Here is an 18793-nt window from a genome sequence, read left to right as displayed (position 1 = left end):
AATTTTGCTATTACATTCTAGACAATAATTTACATGCTTTGGAGAAATAGTCAGTCAGAACGTAATTTTGGTTGTAAAAATGTTCAGCTGTTGCATGATGTTGGGAGGTTTTGTTTGCAAGATCTGGTGTGCATTCAAATCATAAGTTAGCTAGTTCAAACCTAACCTTGCCTTTTTCATTTTTAGCTGTTAAGACAATAGTAAAAATTATTTGTAGTTTGGTTAACTTTTATTAGTGACTATAAACATAATATACAAAATGTACATTAAAATGTTTTAGATTTCTCTTAACTTCAGTTGTCTTTTTTTCTGTACTGCAAGGTGGGCATCCTTTAACCATGGATGCATGTTGTTCAGGTTGTGTTGGAATGTTGCCTAGTTACACATTGTCCTCTTTCCTACAAGTAATTGATATTTTCAGTCTGTTTTACCAAAGGCTTTTTTCTAGTAATTCCCAAGCATAGATCTGTACTAATATTTGACTTATGTTTTCACAGGCATTGATAGGGTGTGAATGGACTTCATGTCTACAGCAAAAAAATGTCAAATTTAGGAGTTATTTATGCCTGTATTAGCAATTAAATTCAACTAAAATTACTGAATTTGCCATTAAAATCCTAGAAACAGACTGATTTAAGACAAAGATAAGAATAGTCTTGTGCTTTCAACAGTCCAGAAAGGCCAGAATTATTCTAGATTTGAGTTCTATTTAGCACAGCCCAACACATGAATAAAATGGGTAAAAATAGTAGGCATGTGATAAATGTTTAGTTGCAATGGTAATCGTGTGTTCAGGGTATGTCGAGGCCTGCTCTGAGATGTTTCATGCACTGAACTACATCTTTAAAACGCCAGCTTTTATCACTCATATATTTATCAAGCCTTTCCTAAAAATTACTATTTCCATCACATTTTATCAATTTATCAATTGTTATTGTGCACTTTATTGTAAAAATAAATGAAAGATTGAAATTAATATCTGATGTAACCCTATCATATTGTTTTAGTATTGTTTATGAAATTAATTGCACAAAAGTGTAGTTTATTTTGTGTTGCTAAAAGGCTTCTAGAAGAGTAAGTAATGTAAAAAGAACATTGATTACATTATTAGTCAAAATATCCTTTATTTTTTGGTGAATATATTTTGATACTTATTCTCTCAACAGGTAAAGGACAGAGAATCCTGGAAAACTGCAATTGAGCACAGGGGTTATGATATGCAGTGTGATGGGTTATATTGGGGTTGTCAAAAAAACAGGTAAGAATCTAATTTTAAATTACATCCAAGTGATTACATCAATATCCTTCTGTGTGTTGTATGTAATGAAAAACATTTGAATTAAAACATCAATTGAATTAAACTGTTAAATCAGAATGCTACAGTTTATTGAAACACCTATATTTTGATTACATATTTCTAAAAAGAAGACTTAGAACCTGTAGTGTTGAATCAAATGATTACTTAAGACACTTAAACACAAGCTAATGAGTGTTATAGGTTTGACTTGAATTCATATCATGAATAAAAATAAAACTTTTAGTTTTAGTTTTTGCTGTATACTCTAGAGCAGGGGTTCCCAACCTTTTGGCACTCGCGACATGAAAATGTAATTGATGAAATAAAATTGTTATCCCAAGCTACTTCTAACAAGGCTATGCGACTCCCCTGCCAAGGCTTCGCTACCCACCGGTTGGGAACCCCTGCTCTAGAGTCTAGACTACTTAAATTTAATGATAGAAATTCTCTATTCCCATATTGTTCTAAAACCTGTATTAGATTAAATTAGCAGTTAAAACAATTAATTGCTGCTTTTTATTTAAAGTCCATTACTTATTTTACCAGTTTTTACTGACTTTATTAACTCCATATATCATAATTCAAGTAATCGGACATTAGAGTAATGTTTATATTTTACATTTTAAAAGTAAATACCTCATGGATGGAGTATTTTGGTATTAATTTCATATGCTTATATTTCACATTTCAAAGCTAAGGACCTTATGGTTAGATTAGTTAGGAATTAATTTGTGTATTCTCATTTTAATGTGGTAGAGCTTTTTGTCTCAATATTGATTGGGAAATTCCTTGTATTAGACTACTTTGATATTTCAAGCCCTGCTTGTGTTACTGGACACAAAAAGAAAAATATATTTAATAACCATAACATAATGTTATTTATTACCTGCATGTTGTAAAGATGTCTCTATTTATTTAGAAGTAAGGAAATTTGATACTATGAGCATTTTCAAAAGCGGCTACCTTTCTATTCAGTTAAGTACTTACAATAAATTATTATAGTGGCTACAATATATTCAGCCAAGTAAGTAACTAATTCTTTTATATCTCGCTTCTAATTAGTGTATGATTATTTAAAAAGAAAAACTGTTGTTTTTATTATTACTAGCAGAAATTCTGCCCTACAGGTGGCTGTTTGTGCTAGTAGTTATTAATGATAATATTCGTACTTCGTAGTAATCAATTTTAAAAAGTGAACGTTTGTTAAAAACATTTCTGTGAAGTATTGTGCAGGAAATGTTCAGATTGTGCTCTTTAGTCATACAACCCATTGCATCAAAATGATTCTACAGAACTCAAAAATATCCTAAATTTTACGGATATAAACAACTTGTATATATTTAAATTGATACCATTTATTGAAAAAAAAATTTTTAAGAACTTAAAAATTATATCACTGCCAGCAACCAGGCTTTGATACCCCTGGTGGGCAGAACATGAACAGCCCAGTGTGTAGTATTGTACTTAATTCCAAATAAACAAAATTTGTATCAATAAAAATATAGGAACTTTATATCCAAGACCTAAACTTATTGACACACATCCCAGCAACCAGTTGGTAACCCTTATAGAAATCACTACCACCAAAACTAACTTTGTTTAATAACCATAATTGCATACAAATAAATGGTCTAAGTGTGGAAAATCCCGTGTCACTAGTTCTAGCCAGCATCTTTATGATGCAAATTGATTCTCAAGTGATTAAAGCTTTCTAACAAAAAGTGTTTCTAACAAAACACAACATTCCAGTAAACACCAAATTTACTCAAAAACCAGGTACAAAACTAGAGTTCGTACCATGTAAAAACTACACTGACGAAAACAACACCAACATAATTTATAAAATACAATGCAACAACTGCCACAACTTCTATATTGGAGAAACAAGCAGTCAAATGGAAACTAGAATCAAAAAATACAAAAAACACCTTCACACGTTTTTGAACACTGCAAATCAAATAAACACAACATAACCAGAGAAAACACCCAGATACTAAGTAGGGAAAGAAATATAAACAAATGCAAAAATCAAAGAAGCTCTACTTATACAGCAACGAAAACCAAAATTAAACCTATTTAAAGGAACACCTGTATACCTATACTAATAACCTAACATCCAACTGCAGTACCCTCTACAATACCAGACTCATTTATACTTTTGTCCCAAAGACATGTTTGGCAATGGTCACTTACAAACTTTCTCTCTCTTAACCTGAAATTGACATAGGGAGGTCAAAATGTTGTTCTCTGTTTATCAGTAAAAGTGTTAATACCCACACCAGCTGTTCCGAGATACAATAAAACTATCAGTCCTATAGAAGGTAGTGTACCTTGTTGGAAGAAGAGTATTTCTATTTAAAATTGTGTTCTCTCATACAAAGTGGTAGTTGCACATACTGTAGTTATTTTCATAATTGTCTGGATTGTGAATACATAAAATGTGAAATTTTTGTTTTGTTTTTATATATATATCTTGGATTAATTCTTATTTTGGTAAATTTTTGTTTAGTTGTAATGAAAATTTATACTTAATGCAAGTAAATTTTAAATTTTTAAAATTCTCTTAATTTGTAATTTAATGGGATCATTAAATTCAAGTACAAAGTAAACTTCAAAGTGGAAGGAGTAAGGTGATTTTATTTTTATTGTTCTAGCATTTCATTATTAGGATCTTCCGATTTTTAATTCTTTAAAATATTCACCTCAAGCAACATCTGAAGAATTGTTTTAAAAAGTGTGGTAGTTTGTGTGGTTGACCACGTATGGTAGATTTGGCTGTTCACTTTGTTTTATTTATATATCTTGTAACTCCCCTAACTTTGAATGAGCTTTGTTTGAAATTTATGAAAGGGTAAGGAGGATGAACTGTTTGAGTTCCAAGTGATTGAGGTAAAAACCTTTTTTTTTTCTTGATTATGAAGGAGTTGTTTTAACTGTTGTATATTGCTCATTTATTATTTCAAAATACTTTGGTATTTGACTTGCTAGATGTATATAATATTTTTACAGAAGATTTATCATTTCCTAGATCAAAAAATGAATATTCAGAAACTTCGGGTAATTCTAGCATGGAAGAAGAAAAATTGTCACGTCGTTCAACATCTCCAACACCAACCTCATTATCTGTTAAGAATCTTTCTTGTGCCTTGTTACAAATAGCTCAGTCAATAGAACCAAGATACCTCCAGCCTCCACTAGGTGAGATTTAACAGTAGATTAATCTAAACATTAGTGGTTGATAAATTAACTTTAAACGTGAAGTAAGTTACGTTCTGCAAATAATATTCTTGACCAGTATCATTTTCTTGTAATTTAAATATACTAGTATTGTGTATTTGTTATTTTGTAAAGTGTTAAATTGGAAATGGTAGTTTCTTTGGTAAAACTGATGTTATATTAAGACTTGATCCTGATACTTGTAATTAGGTGAAGATGAAGAATTTAAACGATTAAAACAAAAAGCCTTATCAGAAATTTCACAATGGAAAGCAAAGCAGGACAGAAGAGATGGGGAAAAGAATGGTGGTATGTTTCTAAACATTTTTCTTTTCTTTTAATAAACAAATTTAAACTTTGATATTCTGTATGACTTGGTTTTAAGTTGCAAATGAGGCAACATAATTTATAGCTATTAATCTCTCTAACTATAACTGAGACAACAAACTTTTTAATTATTAAGTTATTCTAGTCAGTAAAGAGACTTCACCAAATACTAAGATGGCTGTAGAAGTCAAGGTAGCGCTTTGTTTTTACTTAACTATAATAAAAATAAAAGACTTGTAAGTCTTGCACTTTAAGTTTAATGACATGGATTTGGTTTTGCAAAAGATGAATTACTTGTTCAAGTAATGATGACCAAGACATGCATTAAAATAATTTGTGTGATTTGTTGCTAAGCAAGAAAAGACAAGATGTTTACAACCAATATGATGTCTTTTAATATTTGTTTCAAATATTCTAATGTTTGCTTTAAAGGAACCAAGCCATGTAGTTGTAATCAGAAGTAATTAGTTTAAGCATGACAGCTTCTTGAAGATACTAAAATATGGTTCTCTTTTGTGTTTAATCATATATTTAAATACAAAGAGTACATAACACTGTCTGATATAAATTTTAAAAGTTACATTCTTCTTTCCTTAGATGATGATGAAGATGATGGTGCTGGGCCACCAATGAAGATCCCCAAGTCACCCTTGGAACGATGGGAAGAGTCTCTAATGACCTCAACTAGCATTTCTCAACTCTTTGTCCATCTCTCAACATTAGAAAGAAGTGTAGCATGGTCAAGATCAGTATTAAAAGCATACTGTCGTATCTGTAGACGTCGTAAAAATCCAGAATTGATGCTTCTCTGTGATGGATGTGACAGAGGTCATCATATTTACTGTTTAAAACCAGTCTTAAAGGTAATTTTCATAAAGTATTTACAGACTTTATCAAGGAAATTTTCATGTTGTGTATCTGAAATATTCATTTCATTATTTTATGTGGAACTTTATATATATATAAATTATCTAGAATACTATTGATTTGTCCCTTAATAGGAGAGCAGTAAGTCTTTGGATTTACAATGTTAAAATCAGGGTTTTCACACACACACTATTGAATGATATATTATGTTGTTGAAGCTAATCATTTACATTTGGAATAAAAATGGCATGAAGTAAAGATTTGTGATCCAGTGGAATGTTAAAATTGCACTTGTGTAAAAAGGAATCATATCTATTGGTGCTTTAAGAGTACATTCACATTTATTTAACTTGCAATACTCAGAAGCTTGTTCCACTTTGCAGTAATATTATGTTGGAGACATAAGAAAAAAAATGACTAACTTTTACCTGTGAAATGCTAAATATTATATGACTTTAAGGGTTTTGCCTGTGGTGAAATCCCCACTGAAGCTTTGCATTTGGACACACAAACTTTCTCCAAAGTTTGTCATGTCAGTTTCACACAACTTTTCATCTGTGATTTGACTCTAGGATATTTTGTATTAGATAACCAACTACCAGAATTTTTAATCTGTACTGCAGCATGTCCAACATCTGCTCTAACTTTTTGATCCAGTGCTGTTAGAAACCTTCCAAATTTTTTCTTTGCAACTCTCACTTTTGGCTGAATGATTAGTTTATAGAATATAACACTGTGCAACAAATTTCAGGTTCAAAAAAAGTACAAGTTAAGTAAGACTTGTTTCTGGGTCTAAAAATTGTCCTGATTCTGAATCTGACCTTTATTCCTCCAGATTAGGGACTGTTTTCCTGTACCATGAACCATATGTTTTATAATATACTGCAAAATATCACGTATTGAACACAACATTGCAAATACTGAAAGTTACAAAAAACAAAACAAAAATTTAGTTGGTATAACAAAACATTTATTGGTTATGAATTAAAAACACACAGACCTGTCAGTTTAAACAACTTTTGTTCTTCTAAGCCTCTTGTGTGGAATGTGATCTTCTTTTTTTATTACCCCAGCAGTAGTCTGCCAACATGCCAGGGTTCCATTTTCCTTTAAATCGTCACTCCATCACTGAAATATCCTGATGGAATCTCTTGCCATGTTCATCACTCACATCACCAAGATTTTCCACAAAAAAATCCAAATGAGAGTGGAGCACATGAACTTTTAGATACATGTTACATCCAATATCATGATAATGACTCAGCAGATCATTCACAACTTGCACATAGTCTTCTGAACGATGGTTCCCCAGGAAGTTATCACAAACTTTCTTCAATGACTCAAAGGCAAGCTTCTCTTTTCTCTTGAGATGTGTGATGAAGGTTTCATCAAGTACAATTTTTCGAATTTGGGGACCTATGAAGATACCTTCTTTAATTTTAGCTTGACTCAGGGAAGGGAACTTCTCTTCAAGATATGCAAATATGGAGGATTCCTTGTCCAAGGCTTTCACAAATTGCTTAAACAAACCAAGTTTAATATGCAAAGGTGGTAAAAGAATTCTATCACTTTTCACAAGTGGTTTGTGCATGATGTTGTGTTTTCCTTGCTCAATTTCATCTCGGATCAACCAATCCTTGTGTACATAATGTTCAGTTCTTGCTCTGGAGTTCCATAAGCACAGGAAGCAGCAAAATTTAGTATAGCCAAGCTGAAGGCCAGTAAGCATGGCTACAACCTTGAAATCTGCACAAATATGCCAGTTATGGTCATCATACTGTATGCTTGTTAGAATTGCTTTCATATTTTCATATGATTCTTTCATGGTTGTGCTATAAGCTATGGGAACAGAAGGCAGAGTGTTACCATTGTGTAGCAGAACAGCTTTGATGCTGTCCTTGGATGTATCTATGCAAAGTTGCCAGTTGATGTTATCATATGGTATTTCCAGTTGCTCAAAAAGTTCAGTGATGTCATTACAAAAGCATAAGTCATCCTTCATGGTAAATAATGCAAGCATATCCTCTGTACGTTTCCTGTACAGTGTTATCTTCACTCCTTTCTCAAGAAGATTACGTTCTTGAAGCCTTGATGCCAGAAACTCACTTTTGTCTTTGGTTAAATATAGATCCCTGCACAAGTCATTTAGAGTCTCTTGAGAAAATGGTATTGGTTTATTCTTGCTTTCTGGATGATTGGGCTCCACATATTCACCACTGGAATGTTCATCTGCACTGCTGGAACTCTGCATTTCTTGATCTGGAGGTTTGGGCACAGGTAAATTTTCTGAGTGCTCTACTGGGTGCATTGCTGATTGCATATTTGGGTAAACAATGTATTTCTTTTTCTTTGCTGTAGTACAGCCTGTAAAGTCTTGCTGACAGAAATAGCCATCATTAGAGTGATCTTTCTGCTCACGCCAAATCATTGGCACACCAAACTTCATGTGAACATTTTTTCCTGCATACCAGGAAATCAATGTCTTCACACATGTAAGGCAACTTGCATGAGGAGCCCATGACTTGTCCTAGTCTCCTAAGTCACAAACGAAGTACGCCTTGTACATTTTCTTGATATGGCGTGTAATACTGCGCTTTTCTTTATCGAAAGTTAATTCCCCACATATGTAACAGAATTTGTTTGGATCATTTTTGCACTGTCTTGCACTCATTGTTGAAAACAAATAAGATCTGAAAGAAAAAAAATAAATAACATTAAACACAAGCTTTGACGTATAAAGTATTAAGTGATAAACTCAATTAAATATAAGCACACAATAATAAACCAGAAAATATGATTTTAAACTGCACTGTGCTATTTATCATATCACATTGTAGGTGTTACTAAAATTGGTCTCTAGCCCTGGGTTGAAAACCATTTTACAATGCGGTAGAGAATTTTATTTAATAATAATGACAAAAAGGGTATACAGTGACAATTCTGCAAAAACCATGCCAAATTCAACAAAAAGGCCATAAATGGATTTCCCATGTCATTTTGCATCTAAAAATGGTCACAGATCTATATTTTTACACACTTTCAGAAATGATATTACATTTCATACAAACCTTGCAGGAACTTGATGAACAAAATCAGAACAAGTGAATATGTTTGTTGTGCATGAATATGATTTTTTTTGTTTTAAAAAATTTATTTTGATAGATAAAAAAACTAGTTTTAATAAGTGTTTTGTATTCTTCAATTTTTTGTAGTGTTCCTATATTTTGTGCATGTTAAATATTTTGGTTATTGTTTTAAAAAAAATTGTAAAGAGGGGATTAAATATTTACCATTATTCCAGAAAAAATAAATAAAACTTGCAAATTTATCTAGGAAATTCCTAGCGGAGACTGGTTTTGTCAAAACTGTAAACCAAAAGAGAAACCACCAACTCCACGTAAGCCAAGGAATTTTTTTGTTGAAGATGAGGAGGAAGAAGACAGTGATGTATCTTCTGCTGAGTATTCCAAAGATTCTAATGAAAGTGATTACAGGTTAGTCAGTAAAGATGGATTTTTAGTAAGAAGTAATGAAAACAAATAATTGGCTCTGTTAGTGTCAACTTGTAACCTTATCTGGTTTTAATGACTCGGATTCAAAATTAAATTAATCCTTTTACATTAGGTCATTGGTCTAAGGCCATGTGAGCATGTGTGTTGACATGCATTCAAAATGTTATTGAACTATTATGAATTTATGTCAATAAGTTTGTAATGAAATTGTGCATTATAATTCAAACTTTAATATTATATTCATGAGTTAATTTCTTAATTTAAAAGTAAATATTAAAAAAACATACCTCAATGTAGATTTTGGTGAGTCGCATGGTTTTTGAATGCAGCACTGTTTAAAATTAGATGTTTGTGATGTCAAAATACAAAGTTTATAGTTTCATACAAATTAGGAGCTCAGACTACTAATATTAAAATGCTAAATATCAAATAAGAACCTTGCATCTTTTTATTTTTCTGAGATATGGCTTATGTGCTTAATTAGTCAGTGGCCCCATTCACCTATTTTCATTTTTGAAAATAGTCCCTTACATACACTTATTTTAATATATGACATGTGAATAAATAATCAACAGCTCAATGTCCCCCAGTAGTTTTCTCAGCCATTTTAATCTGTGAAAAGGCTATCACATTCTTTCAATCCAAGGCTTCAAGAAGATAGTCTTTAGTCTACTCAGTTTCACTTTTTTTTTTAAATCTAAATACATTTTAGTTACTCAACTTAAATTATAGTGTAATTTTGTGGTATCTGTATAGTTATTTATGATTTTTTTTGGTTATTCAACTGTGTATATAAAACCTAATATACAATATTCTCCACGTACAAAATTTTAAAAGGCTTAGCAACATATCTCCAGCAGCAACCCAAGCTCAAAGGTTGGAAGAGATAATTGTGTGTTTTACTTCTTGATTTCTAAATAGTAATAATCTACATACATACGTACTGTATAACAATTGAAATGTGGTTGTATATTACAAAATACTAGACCACTAAAACCCAGGTAAAACAGGAAATACTAAAGATCAGTTTTATCTTACTGGTTATGTAACATGAGTGAAAATGCACTGCATTAAGGCAAGTTATGTAATGTTAGCTAGGCATGACTGGAAAGTTAGTATAATAAAAAAAATATATGCTCATATATAGTGTTATGAGACTTAAGCTACTTGGACTAAACATTTGTATTTTTGTGTTAATGTAGTCATTGCAGCACATAAAAAGCTTAATTTATATTTATTTCCTCTTTTCTTTTATAGTTACAAAGTTGGTCAAGTAATAGACCCCACACAGAGTATAAAAAATAATAGAAAATATAAAGTTCTACTGAAAACAAACATTTGAAATGTATTGAGGAAGTTTTATAAATTGCACAAATAACTCTTGATGTTTTGACAACAAAGAATAGTTTTCTTAATCATAACATGAAATCCCTTTGCACTTAGACTAATAACAAAACTGTATTTTCACAAACAAATCTGTAGTAAAAGTCTGCCATATTTTATGAAGGTACACCTGCTGTATCTCAAGTTATACTGCAAATACTTAATGTGCAAACATGTAAACAAACTTGGTTATTTTACACTGAGTCCATCACAAAAGGGTTAAACTATTTTTGTTTGTTATAACATTTGGTATAGCATTAGGTCTTTGCTAATAATCCATATTTTTATAGCATACAAGTTTTAAGTTCATAATTTTATAAGACTATTTTAAAAAATACTGAATTTCCCTATTGGGATAAATGTTTTCTCTGTGAGTATCCACTATTCACTCAGACATCTATAAAAAAAAAAAAAAAATTAAAAGAACAGAGATCACATGATGGGTCAGTTTGATTGAGCTTATATTGGGAGAATTACTACAAGTTTTGTTCTTATGCTTAGAAACATTCTTTATTAATTTTACCCATTTTAAGCTTATCACTTTTAACTTGATTGCATAAATCATGTGTGTGTATTGTTATTCAAAAGTAAAAATTTTTTTAGCGTGTATTGTAAATGTTTTGAATTATCAATAATAAACATGTGATGCAAGAAAAATTTGTGTTTGTATTGTCCACAAGAAATTTTTAATCATTGACATTCTATTTTTAGTGTTGCAACTCTCAAAAACCATGGTTTTTGACTCCATACTTGAGCTATTATTGATGAGATTGCGAATATTCATGTGGTCTCTTATTCATTAATAAAGAATTCAGCATATGGTTGATAAGAAAAGGTTTAATTATAAGGTTGCTGTGCAGTGTTGAAAATGGATATAATCATCCAGTAATCATTTTACTTTTGTCTCTGTGATAACTAAAGCCTAGATTTAATTTGTAGTCAAGAGTCCAGCGATGATGACAATGAAGATGTTTGTGATGTGTGTCAGAAGGGTGGAACTCTTATCTGCTGTGACAACTGCCCTTTAGCCTATCACTTAGGTTGTGTGGATCCTCCACTAAAGAGAGTTCCTCGTGGAGCATGGAGCTGTTCTAAATGTGTTACCACTAGACCTCAGAACAAGATTAAAATGAAAGGTATTTTTCAAGGAATATGAAGGTTTAGTAATCCTACAAGCATGAAAATTTTCCACCAGCTGGCAGAATTCTGCTTCTTCTACCATGTCTAAAGGGTAGGACTCATCTTTCTCTACCATGTCTAAAGGGTAGGACTCATCTTTCTCTACCATGTCTAAAGGGTAGGACTCATCTTTCTCTACCATGTCTAAAGATTCCTGTAAACCTGAGGAAGATGGTTGTAATAATAATGTAACTTGTATACTTAAAAAAAAAAAAAAACCCTGGATTTGGATATTTTATCTTCTTAGATTGGTCAAGTGTTAGAAAAATATACCATGACTCTTTCATATGATATCTGCCAATGTTATTACAAGTATAGTAGACACCTATGTAGTTGCAATAGTGTCTAAAAAGCATTTATTCAAATTATGAGAAGATTACCAAAGTGTAAAGACTAAAGTCAAGGAAATTGACAAGCATTTTTTCATTTGGTTTTATAATATTATGGAACTATAAGTAATTATTGATAATTCAAAATAGAGATTCTTTTTTTTTTTCTGCTTCAGTTCACATTCTCCACATCACTCACTGGGCTTTGCCCTGAACTACTAACTAGAAGTTTAAACTCTAACCCTAAACCCAAGCTTTTTTTCTCAATTTTGTATTTTATCCATTCTCTTTTCCATTATTGATAGAATACTTTATTTTCTTAGAAATTTTATTTATTCGTAATTGGTTGTCCCAATAAATAATTTGTAACACCTTTCAATATATATAGTTAATATAAAAGACAAGTGGTATAGTTTAAGACACTTGTTTGAATATATTGGAATGGTGAGCTTAAGAAATTGGAAAGGTTATAACATGTTAAATGTATCCTTCTTGTATGTCTAGGATCTTCCACTGGGTTCTACCAGACACGCTCCCATTTCCACAATGACTGTAACCAGGATATTAAAACTGGAAAGAAGACCCAAGATGGTAGGCCCAGCAGAGCAAAAAGTTTGGAAGTACCAAAGAAGAGAGGTAGTACAGAAACATATGGGAAAAATGACAGTAAGGGAAACGAACAGTCAGTTGTCATAATTCTTTTAAGTTCAAAATTTAACAAGAATGTTGATGTAAAGAAATAGTCAGTTTTTAGTGGGGCTGTAAATTGATTGTATACTATTATATTTCTTAGAGCTCATTAGAGTATCTGTGTGAGATGTGTGTGCATGTATTTACGTAAATATAATAGTATTGTTTTCTTGTATGTCTAGGTAACTACTATACAGGGAGTTGATGGGTCTTCATCATTAGGTCCGTGCAGGGTACATACAAACCTTTAGTTTTGCATTTTGTTGTTTTTATCACTGCGTTACCCCCTGTAGGTGGATCTGCACTAAATTTGGTATTAATGTTCACTGAGTCTATGAGAGACTTACAAATTTTATTTATTTTTTGGACATTTTTTTTAATCTTTTAATACTACCTCACCTCCTGTAGGTGGGTCTTCAGCAAAATTTTTAATGGAGGTTTGTTGGGTCTGCACAGAAATATATGGAAACTTGCAGTTTCACATTTTGTGTTTCACTGCATTTTTGGGAGTTTTTGTATTTATTTTATAATTTCATATAATGGAAACAATTGTTCATGTTCTGAGATAACCTTTCATTACTCATGAATTTATATAACTTCCATCCATTTGATGGATACTCCAGCTAATTTGTATAAATATAATAGTATTGTCTGCTGCCTGACCATGTGACTGCTTTAGAGGGTATGAATGGATCTTCACCAGAATGTGTATGGATGTTTATTAGATCCATGCCGGAGTACATACAGATTTTCATTTCTGCAGCTTTTACAACAACCTCATTTCTTGTAGATGAATCTTCACCAAATATGGTATGGAGGTTCAGTTGGTTTGTATGTACTCCTGTGATTGTAAAGAAACACCCATAAGGAAAGCAACTTTTTATGTTCTAAGATAACTTTTTGTGAATCATGAATTTACATATCTTCTATCCAAATAACAAGTAGTCTAGCTAGTGTGTGTTACATAACTTTTCCTAAACTGTTGCCTGCACTGAAATCGAAGTACTACCACATGAATTGTCTCAGTTGGCCCTGAGATTTGTACAAAGGTAAAGCTTTTCACTCTACCACTTTGGGAACAATGGAATTTCTCTATAACCCCCTTCTCCTAAGCTGCTGGACTTGCCAACCTCTAAATGGTGCTAAGTAAATCGTCTCAGCCCCAGGGTTTGCACAAAAGTAAAACTTTTCACCTAACCTCTAAAAAACCTGGGTATTTATGAAAGAGATTTTTCAAAAGTAAACCCATAATTTGCCATAGAATTACTTTAGGATTAAATCGCATCATATGTGTGTTTCAAATTAGTTTTATCTCACATCATCTTAATTACTACTTTATTATGACATCTTTTATACTTTAGAGTTTATTATTGTAAATTTCATTAAATACTTTTCTCATCATATTACTTGTTTACTTAACAAAATGTTGTAGTGAAAACTTTTGATTTGAAGGCAGTTTTATTGCAGATTAGTTTACATTATGCTTTTAATATTTACTTTTTGTTATCTATGATATTTTAGAACGTTGCAGTCTACAGTATCCACCTGCTTCATGGCAAGCAAAGAAATATAAGACAACATCATCTCTTCAGCATGAGTCTAGAAAGAGAAAGTTTGATGATGGTATGTTGATGGTATTGTTTATAATGTAGCATTATAAAGTATAAAGACAGTATAAATGGATAATAAAGAAAACTATTACAAGTTTAACATAGCAACAAATGTACAAGGTTTTGTCACAACCTCATCAAAACACTAAATATTTGTTTCTGTTTTAAACTTGTAATAAAGTTTTCTTCATTACCCATTCAAATCATCCAAAAGTAAAGAGCTTAAATTTATTGTATATGGTTTGCTACATACATTACTTGAAAGTAATGATGTTTCTTTAGATGGTTGTTCTGGTCGTCGCAGCTTCAATAGCAGAAGAGGTAGTGAGGAACTCCTGTTGGATTATAAAGCTTGCGATGAGATATTGTCAGAACTGTGTCATCATCCAGAAAGCTGGCCATTCCTCCGTCCAGTCAGTCGTAAAGAGGTAATTTATCACGGTTTGCTGTAGCTAAAATTGTTAACGTACCCAATACATAAGAACACTTGTAGTGTTGTATGTTATGTACTATAATATATTTTGAACAAGTCTTCTATTTCTTGTTATGTAAGTAATGTTAATATGTATCAAATTTGTTGTTTGCCAACAAGATTCATACACAGTTTTCTTTTTTAACAGAAATATTTTATATGCAGTCACAAAAACAATAGTTTATAATAATGGTTATTACTAATAGTTATTATAGATGAGGGTTTATATACAAGAATTTTACAAATAATAATTTGTTTTGTATCTGGTCTAGAACTGAATATTCTATCAATGATTCAGGTATACTATGAGCAAATTAATTTTGAGTTGGTATTATCATACACCTTGTTTAAACTAGCTAGCTGTCCTTTCTTGATTGGCCTTGCACTATTTAGCAATGAATGTTTAATAATCTTATAGAAATTCCAACATCTGAACTAATTCAATGAAGTTGAATGATTTGTAATGCTAGAAATCTGTAAATGTTCCTAGTCAAATTCTGTAGTTTCCTGATTAATAGACATTAAACACAATTAGTTTCTTAGGCCTTTAGCATACTGACTGTAGCTGTCCAACAATATTCTCATCTCTTGTGCATTGGTTTTTATATAAGAATCACAACTTTCTCAACATTTCAACAGTATTCTGGCACGTTTTTTCAGAATGACTATTGATGATTCTCACTTTCAGAAATTTTATACAAATTCCAAGAACAGGCAGGAATTGTGCAGTACATTTAAAAGTACACATAACTACAATAAAAACTTTAGAAACAAACATCAGCATCAAAATAAAATGAACAATGGCAAATCCATAACATCTATAAGATGATATTTTTTTTCTCTTTGAATTTAAATGTTTATTTGTAATTTTAGGTGAAAGAGAAGTTATGTTTTAAAATGAATATAATATGAACCCTATGTTTTAAAATGAACATAATATGAACCCTACTTCCACACAGAGAGGTGTGGAAGATGTTTTAAAATGAACATAATATGAACCCTTGTTTTCATTGAAACTTCCACACAGAGGTGTGTGAATTATGTTTTAAAATGAATATAATATGAACCCTATGTTTTTCATTGAAACTTCCACACAGAGAGGTGTGGAAGAGAAGTTATGTTTTAAAATGAATATAATATGAACCCTATGTTTTTCATTGAAACTTCCACACAGAGAGGTGTGGAAGAGAAGTTATGTTTTAAAATGAATATAATATGAACCCTATGTTTTCATTGAAACTTCCACACAGAGAGGTGTGGAAGAGTTTTAAAATGAATATAATATGAACCCTATGTTAAAATGAATATAATATGAACCCTGCATTTTTCATTGAAACTTCCACACAGAGAGGTGTGGAAGAGAAGTTATGTTTTAAAATGAACATAATATGAACCCTATGTTTTTCATTGAAACTTCCACACACAGAGGTGGAACATTTTGGACATGACTATTGTCTCCATGCAATTCAGCATCCCAGTAAACTTACTTGTATACCTAGGTTTTAATATTTAAATAGATATGTATTGTTACATGTTCTCTGAAGCAGTACTTGTACTGTAATGTCTTGACACAAATAGTAAAGTTTCTGACGTTAAGTCATACTTTTTGAGATATTTTTTATAATGATTTTTAAACTTGTAGTGGATGTGAATTAAGGTGAGACCTAGAGTGTTGCTTGGGAAATTGTATACCCCATCAGTGTACCTGAAGCAGGGTAAGTCATATCTGAGGTGTTACTTGAGAGATTCTATCTGGAGCAGAGGGAACTGGATGCTGCCCCTGTAGATTTTATTGCCTTTATTTAACTATATGCCATCCGTAATGAAAGCTTAGGTTCACAAAATTTTAAATAAAAGCTGATTGTGTTAAATACTCATGAGATTAAAAAGCTTCACTTTTAGTTTTGTCATAATTCAGCAAAATAGTATATTATATAACAAATGTTTGTTTTTTAGGTGCCTGACTATCACACTATTATTAAAAAACCAATGGATCTCGGAACCATTCGAACCAAACTAAATGACATGAAGTACCACGTAAACAAAGAATTTCTTGTTGACGTATGCCTGGTATTTCAAAATTGTGAACTTTACAATCATAGAAGCTCAGAGGCTTACCAGGCTGGCCTTAAACTTTCTGGATTATTTCAATCTCTTTTAAAGAAATACTGTATGGAAAATTGCCAAGAAAATAATTGCAAGGACGAATCCATTGCAAAGCGACCACGGAGGGATTAGCAGGATTTAAGAACTTGCCATGTGTACACTGTAATCAGTTTCAATTGTGAGTTAACTATCTTGACATGTATTATTTTGATGTATTCATTTTCTTATTTTTCACAAGTGATTCTGTATCTAGGAATTAAGAAAATTTAGAGTTGTCTTTCTTTTTCTTGTTTTTTTTTTTCTTTTGAAAATCTTGGTCAAATTTCAGGTCTCTTCCTATGTATAAAGTTGTTACTATTAAATTGCAATTAGCAGTATAGTTCCCTGATACTTAAATTATGCCAGGTCTGTAGTAAAAGGTTAGAAATATAAAGCCTAGCTGATGTACTTTACATTCTAAATTTTAATGAGACTTGTTCAAAGACAGAAAAATTAGATGTACCATTTTCTTAGATTGGCCAAATCAGTTTATCATTAACTTTGGGCTAAATGATACCAAAAGAGAATCCTTCATTATAGTTTCTACTCGCACAAATTAAATATCTGGATGGTTCATTTAAATCAAATAATATTTTTAAAGATATTTTGTTCATAATACAGTTTTCAACTTTTTAATCATTTCACAAAATTTCATGTTACTTTTGTAATATTATGAAGATTGTTGCAAAATCATAAAATTTTGTACAGTCATCTGTTTTAATGCTATAACTTTAACCTCAAGTTACCTGTGACACGATTGTAATATAAGCTGTTTGAACCACCAGAATTTGTCATGATGTGTGAAAAGTATAAAAAATTGTGTAGTGTGTGATTAATTCACTTTTTTTAATAAATCTCCTTCATTATTCAAAATTCTACCAGTGTTTGTCTTAATAGGTATAAAATTTACATTATACTTTTATGCAACATTTACTGTTAACAATTTAACAGTTGCTTGAGGTTACTTATATTTTGTTCTCATTGCAACTTCAGATAAGGAGTATATAAAAATGTGAAAAATAAATACACCTGTAGACTACAAATAACATATACCTGACGTCTGTTAGATCATGCACTGCTGAACTATCACAAGGAGATACCAGTCGACTGAAAGGAGAATAAACAAAACTAACACTAATATGTAACTACACAAATACTCTGGACATGATGTCTTCAAATGGTGTAGTTGGATATAAAGCATACTCAAATGCTTAGTTGTGTAGTTTTTTGTAGTATTATACATGTGGTTGAGTCTTCTTGGTACTTGTGTGGTATGTGGTCTAGAATCTTGTTTGTACTTGATAGATGTGGTTTGTTTTTTACAATTGTTTTGTATATGCTCAGTTGAGTACTTATTTCACAAGTGAGAAATGTGATTCTATTATTGTAAGAATATTTGAGTGAAAGTAAAGATAACTATGCTATAAATTTGCACCACACTATATCTGCTATATTCAGTGTCATCAGTATTTTTTGAGCAATACCCAGGTTTCATCAGGCCACCTTAGATACTGCAGAGGTTAAGGTTATATCAAATTGCATAAGCAACTATTTTGATTGTGTGAAGTGGATTAAGTTGTTGTAGTGTAAATGTTATCAAATTTGTGTTATGGGAAGACCCAATATTGTTTTGTGAATCATGTACAAATAAGTAATATAATAATATAGTGGTTAGTTATAAACTTATTTAATATTTGTGTATTCAGTGCATATTTTGTGTGTCATCTACAACGTTTGAAAAAACAACAAATTTACTCCCTTTTCAG

At 31.3% G+C, this 18793-nt stretch overlaps 1 protein-coding gene across 5 annotated transcripts in view; it reads left to right on the top strand.

Annotated features, from left to right (window-relative positions):
• LOC143247142 (bromodomain adjacent to zinc finger domain protein 1A-like) overlaps positions 1–17900 on the top strand; it is a 68679-nt gene extending 50779 nt beyond the window's left edge. For 3 of the 5 annotated variants that reach the window (XM_076494746.1, XM_076494747.1, XM_076494743.1), the window contains exons 16-25: positions 1167–1258; positions 4326–4495; positions 4724–4822; positions 5438–5703; positions 9041–9201; positions 11542–11738; positions 12615–12776; positions 14322–14423; positions 14693–14838; positions 16839–17900. In XM_076494746.1, the coding sequence (XP_076350861.1) occupies positions 1167–1258; positions 4326–4495; positions 4724–4822; positions 5438–5703; positions 9041–9201; positions 11542–11738; positions 12615–12776; positions 14322–14423; positions 14693–14838; positions 16839–17120 (1677 nt within the window). In that variant the 3' untranslated portion in view covers positions 17121–17900. Of the gene's footprint in view, positions 1–1166; positions 1259–4325; positions 4496–4723; positions 4823–5437; positions 5704–9040; positions 9202–11541; positions 11834–12614; positions 12777–14321; positions 14424–14692; positions 14839–16838 lie in introns of those variants that run through there. The other 2 variants (XM_076494745.1, XR_013026401.1) reach the window with 2 other exon arrangements.
• The last annotated feature ends 893 nt before the right edge of the window (positions 17901–18793 follow it).

This window comes from Tachypleus tridentatus, chromosome 3 (genome assembly GCF_004210375.1).
Source record: "Tachypleus tridentatus isolate NWPU-2018 chromosome 3, ASM421037v1, whole genome shotgun sequence".
Taxonomy (NCBI): Eukaryota; Metazoa; Arthropoda; class Merostomata; order Xiphosura; family Limulidae; genus Tachypleus; species Tachypleus tridentatus.
This window is presented reverse-complemented; position numbering and strand designations above follow the sequence as displayed.